Here is a 13,291-nt window from a genome sequence, read left to right as displayed (position 1 = left end):
CCACCAAAGCAGACCGAATATGCTTTGCTGCCGCCCGCTGCTTTTCAGTGTATGCCTGTAATGTTTGGAAAACAAGGGCCTGTCTGTCTCTGCTGAAACAGAAGCAACAAAATAACACTGCTTGTTAGGGAAATGCCAAAACATGGAAAGATAATTGAAACATTCAGGCTGGCTGCAAGTGGGGATGAAGGCAATAAATCCTGACAGTGCAGCGCTATCTCAGGTGGGAGTTAACTGCTGGTCCAGCTCTGCCCACTGCCCCAATCCCTGGTCTGACTTTATCTGCAGTGCTTTGCCCAAGGCCATGACCCCGTGCAGTGCAGAAAGGGATGCGTTTGTTGAAGCAGGGAGATCTGCGTCCCTCCTGCTGCCATCTGCCCTTCCTGGAGCAGTTCTGTGCTCTGTGCAGGTGCAGGGAGGTGACTGCAGGTGAAACGGGGCCCATTGGCTGCATGCATGGGGATGCTGCCGTGGGCACAGGGCTGCCATGCTGCTTCTGCACATGCAGCTCACACAATGCTTCCAGAGCTTGGTGGTGCCTGGGAATCCTCAGGGACTCCAAAATTGTCTCAACATGAATACATTCAGAATGAGGGAACCCCAGAATTCAACTAAATAGTTGGTGATATAAAAGAAGACACAGATTTTCCTTCTAGTTTCGTGTGTCATTGAAACTTGAGCAATAGAAGGGAAAACCTGGAGAAAAAATAAGAGGGAAAAGAAGAGAAAGAAAAAAGAAACAAGCCTGCAAACAAAATTAGGATCCCTGAGTCTTCTGCTTATTACATGGCAACTGAGGTATGTGATGCTGCAGAGCTGCTGGCGAGTGGCCTAGCCCTGCTCTCAGAGGAGCCCCGGAGGAGCTCTGGGAGTCCAAAGGGAATCTGCAAGTTGTGCTGGGGGAATCGCCCCATTCCTCCCCTGCTGCAGCCTGGGACAGAACCTGCTTTCGCATGGTGCACGTACAGCTCCTGCCACACAGCACTGCAACTCGAGGCCTTGAGGCATCGCTGTGAAACTCGGCTTGCTGTGAGTGCTGCCCCGCTCAGAATTACCTCTCTTTGGCAGAATGCAGCCATTCCTTTTTCTCTGCTGTTACAGTTGTTCTGCAGTGAGAACTCAGAGTGGAGCAGCTCACAGTGTGCAGCAGTGCCTCTACCTTCGGGTGGACGTGTGGATCAGATGGCACCGGATGGTTTCAGCATGAATCACACAGCCTCTGGAACCAACATTCCCATAACCTAAATCTATCACAAAGAACATAAACCACATCAGACGCCCGTTCTCGGATACTAATTTGCTAAGACTTTGGAAATCTCTTATATTAAACAGATCGTCTCTTTATAGGAGAAGCTGCCCTCATTACACAAAGGGAGGAAAGGGACCATCTTCCATCAGGGAAGGCTGTTTAAGTTTTCCCAGCTTCCTAAAAACCATTGTCTTGTAAACTGAGCATTCCTCTGCTGTCCCGTAGACACAACAGTCCCCATCCCGGCGCGGTGCAGGCCAGCTGTGGGCTGCCAGAGCCCTGACCCAGGCACTGTGGGCACAGCATCCTAAGGGGCAGGAGCCCTGCATTTGGGATGGATGTCCCCAACACACTATTGTGCACTGGGGCTGCAGGGTGCTGCCAGAAGTGGGCCTGCTTGGGCTTTTGAGTTTTTCTATCTCTAGCGATCCAACTGCAAATAGCAGCAAATTGCCAGCCCTTAACACAACATCACATCTTCCAGGGAAGGTTTGCCTTCGTGTGATGATAATCCCAGGCAGCTGCGTTCAGCACCAGTGGATGATGCACAGGTCCCTGTTTGTGTCCGTGCTCTGTGCTGTGTGCAGCCACCTGGCCTTACACCACATATTGCAGAAGGAGCATCTTCCCAAAGGCATTGCATTACCAAAGGCACTGAGTCGCTGAGCAAAACCATTATTGCAAATATCATCTGAAGTTAACCTTAATAAAATCCAAGGTAAATATTTATAGGCACTACAAAAGTGGCTGGATGTGTTTACAGTTTGACATTGTCGGAGAGAGGATTCCATGTAGATTAGTCAGCTAATCTGCTGTAATCTGCTTAAAAAGCACCAAAAGGGGCTTCTTTCACTGAATCGTGTTAGCTCTATGCACACAGTGGCTTCAGATACAGAATGGACTCAGACACGGAGGACATTTACCCTCGGGCACTGCTTGCACCACAACACGGACACATCTCCTCCTTCCCTCAGATCCATGCTGTGGGGCCTGATTGCAACTGGAACGTGTTGGGCTCCTCTTTGCCATGTCCTCACTGCGCTGTTTGAGCATCATGGCTGAGGATACTCTCCTTCCTGGGGAGGCACCTGCAAGGAGTTGACATGGAAATGGGCCTTCCTGAGTTGATGGTTTTGGTGGCGGAGCCGTGTAAGGTCCCCGTGCACGGGGAGAGCACGCTGCTGGTTCTCTTCATGTTTCTAAACATTGGGGTGGATGGAAGTCGCCTCCTGTTCTTTACCCACCTCTCAACTTTGCACACAAGGAAATGGCAGCTCATGGGGATTTCGGTTCTCAGCACAGCTCCTGCAGCTCTCTGGCTGCTCAGAGCCCATGGACAGGGCATCAGGGCTCTGCCTTGAGCCTTCACCAGCCGTAGAACTCACTGCACACTGCTTTCAGGCCCCAGATCCTGCACCTCCATTTTCTCCTGACTGCATCTCCCCGGTGTCAGCGGATCATTTCAGTGTGGGTCCCTCTGAATAAAACATTCATTTGGAGTCCTTCCCCCCGCCCTCAGCAAGGCCTTCCCGAGCTGAATGCGGTGGCTCAGCTCCAGCGCGCACAGCTGCCGTCACTGCTGCAATTCTTTTGCCTTGAGAAAAAGCATATACAATTTAATATGCTCCTGGCACAGCAGCTTTTCTGTAGCAGAGGAGGCGGGTTTGTTTATGGCTATTTTGATAGGGCAGCTTTCATCCGGACACAGGTTGTGCCGCATCTCCCTCCCGCACAAGGCTGCCTTTGTGGATGCAGGACCTTCTCCTGCCCTGGAAAGTGGCTGTAAAAGGCCCTGCTCACTTTGGTCCCCATTTCTCTTACTTCTCTAAAAGCTAAACCCCAGGCTGAATGCCAGAACACAAGGCAACAGCAGAAGGTGTGATGGTGCACGGGACACGTATCCAGGACAGGAACCACCCCATGGCAGCACGGCCCAAAGGACATCGGCATGGTGCTGCCAGCAGGAGCTGCAAGGCTGGTGCAGCACCTTCCCTGGTGCAGGTGTCAGCACCAGCAGATGCAGATTCCCCTCCAGCAGCAGTTCCTGCTGCCATTGCTACGTGTGAGGCTGAGGGTGATGCGTGGACAAGCACTGCTGGGCTCAGGGAGCACCTCCAGGTGGGAGAGTCCCAACCCAAGAGCCCACAGTCTGCAACAGCAGCCACACAGCTCTGGCATATTGCTTGAGCTGCCCCTGGATGGGAAGGAGAACTGGCCTGTAGTGTTTCTCAGCTGTTATGTCTGTTCTCTCTCTCTGCCGCAGTGGAAATAAATGGTGGGAGGGCTCAGCCTGCACTAATTCATGGCCGTGCTCAAGCTGAGGCCTCTGCTACTCTGTGTGCAGAACACAACTGTGAAAGTGAGAGCCGCCAGAAACACGGCCCATCATCAGATTATCTTAAACACATGGTAACAAAACAGAGTCACTCTGTAGCGTATAAATTCCACACATGTGGAGGAATGTAAAGCAGCTATTGTGCCCCCACTTCGCAGATCCATTTCACTGTTTTTCCAGTTTATCTGGAAAATACATACTGCATGGTACTGTACGTCGTATTTCACTGCTATGCACCATGATGTCTTCTAATTGAACAATTGCCATGCTTGTAGTCTAAGGGCGATACAAAAGTGCTTTCAAACAATAACAATGCATTGTCTGTATAAAGAGGATAGGGAGTAGCCGCTTCCCAGAAAGGCTTGATTTCCCCAGAGCCAGCAGTATGAACATCCAGAGAGCCAGCAACTGCAGGCAGTGCTGAGAAAGTCCCTCATCATCAGCCTGCATGCCCAACAGGCAGCTCTCACCCAGCCAGGCGCGGGCTGGCAGCACTCAGCAGCACTCCCACCATAAGGGGCTTGGCCAAGGGGCACCTCATTGGCAAACGGAGCCTTGGGGATGCGACCCTGAGACGTGAAGGGAGGGAGCTTCCAGAGATCGCGCAGGAGTGCAGCATCTGCCAATTCACTCAGCGCTGCTGGCCCGCGGAGCAGCATGGCACGCCACTGTTCCATGTTTGGAGACAGTTTATACTGGAATAGGAGCAGTCTTTTTTGTTAAAATGATTATTATTTTTTTTTTTCCTCCATGAGAATTCACGACTTCTTAAAGAGAACTCTGCACGCTTGCACAAGGGCTGGACAACAGGGATGTTACAGCTTGGCTGTGTGCAGCAGATCCTCTGTGCTACTATTGCAGAAGACAATGTGAAAACAAGGGTTAAAACAGATCTGGGAGGGGCCTCAGAGCCACAACAGTCACCTGTGCACCCTGAGATCGGACCAAGCAAGCCCAGTGAGACATTCACACTCCACTTTGTGCTCTCTGGCAGAGCGCAGCCTCTTTTCTAAAAGCTGCATCCAGATTTTTAGAGCTCAAAAGAATCACTCTGGTATTGGAGTTGGATCAAGCACAAAAAACATCCTCAGCCTTCACAAAAATACCAGATGGCTGCAGATGCCAGCTCCTCTGGCCAGGCAGCTTTGTCAGAGGAAAGGCCAGCTCGTTGTGCAAGCTGCATCCCCGACACAGCCCTGCTGGCAGCAGCGCCTGCACAGAAACCCTGTGAGAGGAGCATCAAAGCGGCGTGTTCCCAAACGTCCGCTCTGCGAGGCTGTGCCATGCTCCTACCTACCGTGTTCTCTTTCTCCAGGCGGCGGCGGGACCTGCAGGAGCCACTCTGGCTGTGAAAACACTCCTCTGAGCTTCCCAGCGCATGTGAAGGGGGAAATGAACGGCAGGCAGAGTTGCCAAATGGTTGGAAACAAATCTAAAAAGCATGCCTGGGCGTGTTAGGTAGTTCTGACTCTAAATGGTGAACTCTGCAGTATCCAGTGTGGTTTTAGTGCTCGGTGTGTCAGCAGTGCCACGCCAAGTCAGTGCCCCCCTGCGCTGCAGCTGCATGCACACGGCATGGCGATGCACCGCAGGACCTCAGGCTCTTCTCAAGGACAGCATTGTAGTTTTCTCTCTGCTCTGTATCACCTCTCTCTGCTGCTATACCGAAATGTATACGAATACGATCTCTTCCACGGACAGGTCAGTGAAAGGATTTCTGAACCATTTGGAGCTTCAGAACCACATGTTCTTGTGAACCTTCACCCTCTGCACATGGCTCCATTTCTGAAGATCACTACTGCAAGAACAACAGAGCAGCCAGCGTGCATCAGTATTGCTTTGTTCTCTGCTCTCTGTTTTCCACCAGCACCCAAATGGGCACCACGGGGTCAGCCTGTGCCTGCCTGGGGAGCAGGGCCTCGTAGGGCTGACAGCACTGCACAGCTGAGGGCACTCATTGCTACAGAGGGGTAGGAAAGCTGGGCACTGCATGCAGTCATCTGCTGCGCTCACCAAAGTGCGGTCAGCCAAATGGGTCTTGTAAAAAACCTGGAGGTGCAATTAGTTTCTAGTAAAAGAAAGTCTTGTCTTTTGTCTTGGAGTCCTAAAATGGCTGCGAGACAATTAAAACCAACTGAAAAAAGAAAGACAGCAAGGAGTGGTGAGATGCCCTTTTTGGGGAGCGTGGGCTGGTCATCTCCATCTGGAAGGACCTCAGAGAGAGTGGTCACTTTTGATTACTACATAACGTGAGTAATCTCTGGAAAGATGAGTCCTTCCCTCCTGAATCACAGCAAAGGGGGAAAATAACACACTCCAGAAACAGCAAGCTGTCAGCCCCGCTCCGGGAGCCGCCCAGGAGCCCTGCCTGGACCCAGCAGGACCCCAGCACCTCCACTGGGGCAGCGCAGAGCCCGCAGTGCCTGCAGGTGGGGGGCACTGAATGTGCTGTGCTGACCGCTGCTTCTCAGCCCCTCAGTCCTAATGCAGCAACGTGAGGAGCTGAGAGACACCCCAAATCCCTGCTTCTCCCTGTAGATACATTTAAACACAAGAATTTTTTTCTAATCTCCCAGAACTCCATTTTGGTTTTCATTACTATATATAGAGCGCTGGGATGCTCGGTTTATTTCGTGTCCCTTTGCATCTGATTATTATTTTCAGCACAGTTCCAACTCTCTGTGATGGGCAGATTTTAACTAGAACATAACTTCTATTCATGCAGACTTCCAGTATTAATGAACCCACAATGGCCACATATAACGTAGAAGAATTTTATTCATACTGTAATTCTATCCCATCATCCACTGCAAATATTACAATTATCTTTAAAATGTCATAGAAGATCATTTTGTTCCACTTAAAGCATAGGGAGCCTGGCGTTGAATGATCACACTTCTCTTGAATTTGCTCATATGGTCATTCAGACGTATTTTCATGATCTGTGAAGGTTTAAAGCAAAGAATCTGTTCTGTGTGTGTGCTGAAGTAACTCCTAAGTGGTGAGGCTAATAACCTGGTGAGTAACCATGAATGTATCTTGCACATGATGCAAAACACTCACAATTTTTGTTACGAGTACAACAGAACGGCAATAGGTTAAATAACATACAGGAGTGACCTTTAAAAACGTGTCTTAAAAGCAGCACAAGAGAATACAAAAACAGTGAAGAAAACTAGAAGTTTTACAAACGCATACACTTTTATTGACCTATAGAACGGGCATCTGCCTGTGTGGATGCATGTCACAGAACTGCAAGGCTGAGAAATGTGCATGGTCGCATTTAACAACACGTGCAAGAAGCATAACGTAATCATAATAAATAGTAGCAACTGAGATACGCTGACAGGGCTGCTGGAAATACGTTGAAATAAATTAAGCACCTTGGAGTGGTGAGAGGACTCTGACTGCAGACTGGGAGCTCCTTCTCACTGCAGTGGCAGCAGTGGGCAGCACGAGAGCCTTCTGCTGGGAGGCAGCAGGACAGTGCCAGGTGGGCTTTGTTAACTCCAAGGCTCATGTCAGTGTGGGTAATTTGAGACAAGTTCTTAACTAACACCTATAGTTTCAGAAGGAGGATTGCTGCCTCGTTTCATTATACAGCCTTTGGCATGTAAAAGGTATGGAAAGTTCCTATTTACTCTGAGTGGTGCTATCGTAAAGAAGAAATACAGTTTTGCTGCAACTAAAAGGTGGGCAGTGCTATTTAGGGTAGTGGAGATGCAGAGATTTGCGGCAGTTAGCACAGAAAACTTCTCCTTCAAAGGAAAAGCTTCCCCAGAGAATAATTTGGATGATCCCAACCTGCAGGGCTGCACAGCAGAGCAAGGTCCAGCTCTGCAGAGGCTCTGCTCGATACCCACATCTGCACAAAGCAGCAAGAGCTGCCAGCAAGGCTGCGGGCACACAGAGCTTGCTGCAACTCCTGGTGCCTTTTGTTCTGCCATGCACATCTGCTGCAGGAGGCAACACTTTGGAGCACGTATTTGGCTGGTCGCACACTAAAAAAAGGCATTTGAATTGAATTAAATGGACTTCATGTGAAAGAGCCCTATCAAACTGCTGCTTTACACCTGCCACCATCTCCTGAGCATTCCTTATAGTATTCAGAGCAGCAGCTGAGGACACTCTGGTGCAGATAAATATGTTTCAAAGCACACCTAGTTCAGTGAAGAAGTTCTCAGTGGCATTTAAGGAACCTGATGCGAATCCCATGTAAAAAAGGGAGAAATCAGATAACATTGCTCCTAAAGGCTCCATCCATCATCTGACAAACCGCTGCTTCTTGGACGCCTCACCCATAGGCCCGGAGCTGTCTGTTTGCCCTGGCATCTCCTCAGAGCTACAAAGCAGACCCAAAGGGCTGGTAACACAGAGGAGTAATGGCCCCTGTTTCTAAACCACAAAGTGACTCAAAAGTCCTACTTTTCCTCAGCTTACTGGAATGATTAAAATCTTTCCCTAATTGTCCCTCTTTAATCGCAGAACTGCCACTGACCACGTGGATTTTGGAAACCTCCAGTCCCTAACCAGTGAAAAGTCTGCTAGGAGTGACAGGTAGAGGGACATCACTTTATCAAAGAAGCTTGACAAAAGGGGAGTAAGACTGGCTTTGAGAATAGGTGTAAGATAGTGAGGGAAAGAGACATTTGTCTGTAGTTTAAATAGTTAAAAGCACAGTTTTATCTGTACGATCCAGCAACAGGTAAAAATCTTGCCTGCAAGCCAAAAGCCTGCTCTTCCCTGAGCACTTTCCCAAAGCTAGTCTTATCCAAACAGTTGTCTTCTTTCTTAAATGATACATAAGATTTGAACTGACATCCAGTGCGTGACATAACAGAAAAAATACACATGAAATGCACACCTTTTATTTTTTCTTGCTAAAGCCATGGAGCTGCACGGAGCTAATGTAAGTGCACAAGGTCACACAAAGGCAGCTTTCCAAAAGGAATCATTCAGACAGTGAGAGAGATGAAGCTGTTGTATCTCTGAATGTTTCTCTTGAGGATCTCAGAGCAGGGGCCGAGCACTCGTTCGAAGCGGGGCCGGTCGAGCTTCACACACTTCAGGGGTCCACGTGCCACCACCGTCGCAGCGCGGGGCCGGTTGAGCAGCAGTGCTATCTCACCTGGGGACGGGGACAAACACACCATCACACCTCCCCTCCTTCAGAGGGTGCATCCTGCGGCCACCATGCAGTTGCTTTGGTTGTAGAACACAGCTCTATGTTATCCTGATAGACACTTGACATAATTCCGTTGACAGTACAAATGCATGACGCATGCATAATGCATGCGTGTAAAATGCCTTTGAAAACAAATGCATTCAGACTGTTTTTGCTGATTCTGGATCTGTCTCCTGTCAGCCACACTGCTGTAAACCAAGGAATAGTTTCAGCTTCCATGGTATCTCTCAGTAGTGCTGAAAGTAGAAGCTGACCTAGGCACAACCCCATGTTCGTTAAGGAGTAGAACACTAATTAAAACAACAACTACTCCATGCAATTCCAGTTGCTATTTTTCTAAGCCACGTTTATGCTGAATTTTCTTACCGAAATAATCTGATGGACCAAGCCTTCCAACTTCGACATACTCCTCGTTATCAGACCTGCGCTGCAGAACAGAGGCTGTGCCCTGCAACAGAAGAGCAGAGGAGCTGAGTGAGGTGCCCAGAGTGGAGGTGTCCCATCCCTGCAGACTCCCACGGTCAGGGGACGGGATGTAAGCACTGATGGAGCTGTGGGTGTCCCTGCTCAGTGCAGGCAGTGGGACCAGGTGGCCTTTAAAGGTCCCTTACAACTCCAATGATTCTATGATAAGGTTACCTTCTCTTCTTGACCCTGTTACCCATTTGGGAAGCACTGAGTGCAGTGTCCCCTTTCATGGGACATGTCTCACTCCTTTCGTTCTGCTAAGGCAGAGATGACCACCTCAGTCAATTTCTTATACACGAATAAAAAAGATCCACCAGTATGGCAAACTTGGTTTCACTTTTATGAATGTGGCATTGTTCAGGTGCAGGCATTCAGCTCACACAAGGCAAGAGGAACAGGACAGAATTCAGTAACTGCTGCCATTATGCTGTGCAGATGTATCCTTCAATATCCTTTAAAAATATGCTCTGAGTGGATGCAGAACCGTACAAGTGATGCAGGAAAGACTTTCAGCACAAGGAATAAAAAGGCACTTTTCCCAGTACTATCTTGGAACATGGATTTGCAAGGCAGCACCAAGACTTTGCTCTTCACGTGACCATTCGCTGGCTCTCTTGCTAAGATTGTTGGCAAAGGCAGTTTTTAATGCTTAGTACAACAGAAGGTGTTTTTTTAGTGGCCGTTTGTGATCTGGACACCTGTGAATCAATTGCTTGGGAGATGGAATGTGCCTTGTCTCCACTCCTGCTATGAACTACGGTACTCAATGCATGCCAGTACATGTCACAGCTCAGAAACACTCTATTGAAACCTTCAAAGGGGTCTGACATGCAGAAATATTCTAACCTGGAGGAAATCTTAAATTATTTGTGGCATCACAACTTTGGAAGGGAACATAGAAAGAATCTCCTTTCACTTTTCTAGGACCTGGGGCCCAGAATATTCGCTATTATCTGGCAAATTACTGTAATTTGCTTACTTCTGAACAAGCACTGCTAAGCTGCTGCAATACTGCTGTATTCCATCGCGTCCCATTTCATAACAGGGTTATTTTTAAGCCTGTATAATTTATGAATTGCTGGGCCACTCTCTAGGTTAATTTGTAATGTAACCTTCCTGTGCTACACAAATGAAGAGGGACATCAGTTCTGATGATGGCAGCAACCAGAGCCACAAATAATGGTCGAGCACCATCTCATAGGTGCTAAGCATCTGATGGCTTTTATATGTACTTGATGTACATCAAATTGATCTGACACATTACAAGTTATAATTTCTCATTTTGCCCATTAGTGGTAATCAGTGCTGAGTATAAATTACTAGATATCAGACTGTCACTGCATTATATGGGCCATGACAACTTACCATTCCACCCCACCTCCCCTGTGCCGTATCAGCATTAAAAAAAATACTGAATAAACACCAGGACTGCAAACCCTGGTCCATTTGAAAACAAATGCAAAATTCTTCTTGGTTTCAGCGTTTTCATTCTTGATGTGGTGAACACACGTGCTTGGCACCAGCAGGGCACCTGAACTGGGAGAGGTTGTTCCAGTACCAGCTCCCAGGGCTTCAGAAATAAGCCAAACACACGGAGGGAGGTTGGCTTTGGAGTTCTGGGGAGATAGCTTGGGGTTAAGGCATGCCATGCACGTAACACTGCCCACAGCCCGTGTGAGGACATCCAGGAAAGTAACTGACAGAACTACATGTAAGAAAGTGATTTGGTGCCTGTCAGGTTTCCAGGAAGAATTCCTTATCCTTGATATAACTAAGTTGTTTCGCCAAAGCTGCTGTTTTCCAAGGTCTTCCAGTAAATCTGCAAGGGGATGAAAGCGCAACGATGGTGTCGTGAGTTTTGTTATTTGCATTTCCTGCAATCGTTCAGGACAGAACACATGGGGAACAATGCACTTACTAATCTCTCCCTGGCCACGCTTCAGATCAGGTGTATCTCATGGGGCCCAACTCAACGCTGTTCTTATTGTCTGTGCTTTGGAGTCAGGATCAGCTTCAGAACCGCTTCCAGCCCCTGTCCTCTGCTTAGTCCCCATCTGGAGCCTGGCAAAAGCCTAACCCCTTGACCTAAATAGCTGTCTGCAATCCACGTCTTCATTTCTTTCCCAAACTATTCTTCAACAACTTTTATTACAGATGTTTTATTAGATACAACAACAAAAAAAGTCTCTTAAGTAATCAGACTGACTGCTCAGGTCAAATGAGAAAAGGTGTCAATTCCCCACTGCTCACCTTGAGCACGCTGCCATAAAGGTAATCACAACATCAAGCAATATTGCTTTCATCTCCTCTTGTATCAGCTTTTACGGTGGTTAATATTTTTTTGACAGGGCCAGTATGATATAGAGTTTCAATAAGTCAGTCTTCTGAAGCAATTTCTTCCACTGTTCCACTACAGTTGGGCTTTTTAATCCAAGAAACACCATGCTATCTGTTGGAGGAGGACAGATGTGTCTGGCCTCCACAATAAACACTCAGCTTGGCAGAATAAAGCAATGCATATTCCAGATACATATTTTTCCACTCTTGTTTTAGCAGTCACACTGGCTCTTCCCATTGCCCAGCAAGAATGGGTCTGTCACAGAACAAAAGAAGTTTCCTGACTCCTGAGCACACACTGTATGGCCCCACTGCCTGCTTGGCCCCTGCACGAGGCACAGCCCCATCCTGCCCCATAGGAAGGCTGTCCCCACCTGAAAACAAAGATGTACTTTGTACTATCTATCCACATCACTTTAGGTACCTCATCTCTGGAAACAGCGCCATTCTAACTGGATTGGAGCAAGAGTCCAGTGGTACGTGAACAGTACGTATGTAAGAACAGCGTGAACAGTACCAGCAGAGCAGGGCAAAACTAGAATAATACACAACCGTTATCGATACGCTTAATGAAGTTCTCATACCACATTATTTAAGTGCTGACCCCTATCTTTGCTCTCATCACAGGTTTTGTGGCTGTATTTCACTTCAGTTTATTTCTCAAATCTTTCTACTGCAGTTTTTGAGCTTTCTGTCCTTGCGCTAGAGCAAAACCCAGCCTCACATGAGTGCTATCATCACTCAGTAAGTCTCCTGGGTGCTGTCCTGGGAGGTACAGGCATTATCTAACAAGGATTCAAGGGGCTTATCGCTCTCAGCCCCAACAGCATTTGGTCTCAGCGGAAAAGATTCCCCCTTAAACAGCACACGGAAACTGGCAGGATCCAGCTCTGTGAAGCAAACTGCACAGTCCCAGATTTGCAGGATCAGGCTGTTTAGTGCTGCTCAATTTAAAACACTGCCTTGTACACGGCGAGTCATTTCAGCCTCCTACGCCGCGGAGCAGAACTTTCAGAGCACGTGCTCAAACACTGTGAAGAAGTTTGACACTATTAAATAAATCAGCACTTTGTGATACGAAACTGAAAGCAGACAGGCATGTCTTTCTCCTAGCAGACACTCGGGAGTGAAATGATCTTCAGTGGATCCAGGAATATTCCCTTTCAGTCACTGGGGAGTGCCTGTATTCGCAGGAACCGATATCACTAACCTCCCCTCCTCTTCTCCGAGTAAATACAGGCATCCTATTGCAAAAACAACAGGAGTAGCAGCTCCAAAAGCAGTGTGCCATCAGCGCTCTCTGGCAGCCTCACCCCACGCACCTGCTCACTCCCCCTGAACAGTTCTGCTGTGGTGCTGAGAGCACTTATTCATGTCTTTCAAGTGCATCAGCAGTTTGCTTTGTAAAAATTTATGGCTTGGATGTGGCACCACAATTTAAGATATAAAAAATAAGGTTTATAATCCATGCGCTCCCACCCTCTCCAAAGTAATGAGATTTTGATAGATGTTTCACTTTTAAACTCTCAGACCGCGGGGCTGAGGGAGACACCCGGATCAACGTGAAGATTCCCATGCCTGATCCCACATGTACTCAGTAGTACAGACTACTTCTGGAGCTCCATCTTTATATTTAAGTGCAAATCCTGTAGCCAGGAGTTGGCCTGAGTAGCCTGGCTATAAAAGGCAAGTGTTCAACAAGATGGCCAGAGGGGAA

General features: G+C 48.0%; 1 protein-coding gene across 2 annotated transcripts in view; it reads right to left on the bottom strand.

The window, feature by feature from the left end:
• Positions 1–6,344: 6,344 nt before the first annotated feature.
• Positions 6,345–13,291, bottom strand: part of PRKAR1B (protein kinase cAMP-dependent type I regulatory subunit beta) — an 87,974-nt gene continuing 81,027 nt past the window's right edge. For both annotated transcript variants that reach the window (XM_048961486.1, XM_048961487.1), the window contains exons 10-11: positions 9,136–9,217; positions 6,345–8,712 (exon numbers count right to left, since the gene is read on the bottom strand). In XM_048961486.1, coding sequence (XP_048817443.1) covers positions 8,540–8,712; positions 9,136–9,217 — 255 coding nt within the window. In that variant the 3' untranslated portion in view covers positions 6,345–8,539. The remainder of the gene's footprint in view (positions 8,713–9,135; positions 9,218–13,291) is intronic.

This window comes from Lagopus muta, chromosome 15 (genome assembly GCF_023343835.1).
Source record: "Lagopus muta isolate bLagMut1 chromosome 15, bLagMut1 primary, whole genome shotgun sequence".
NCBI lineage: Eukaryota > Metazoa > Chordata > Aves > Galliformes > Phasianidae > Lagopus > Lagopus muta.
Note: the sequence above shows the minus strand (reverse complement) of the source record. Positions and strands in the feature narration are given on the sequence as shown.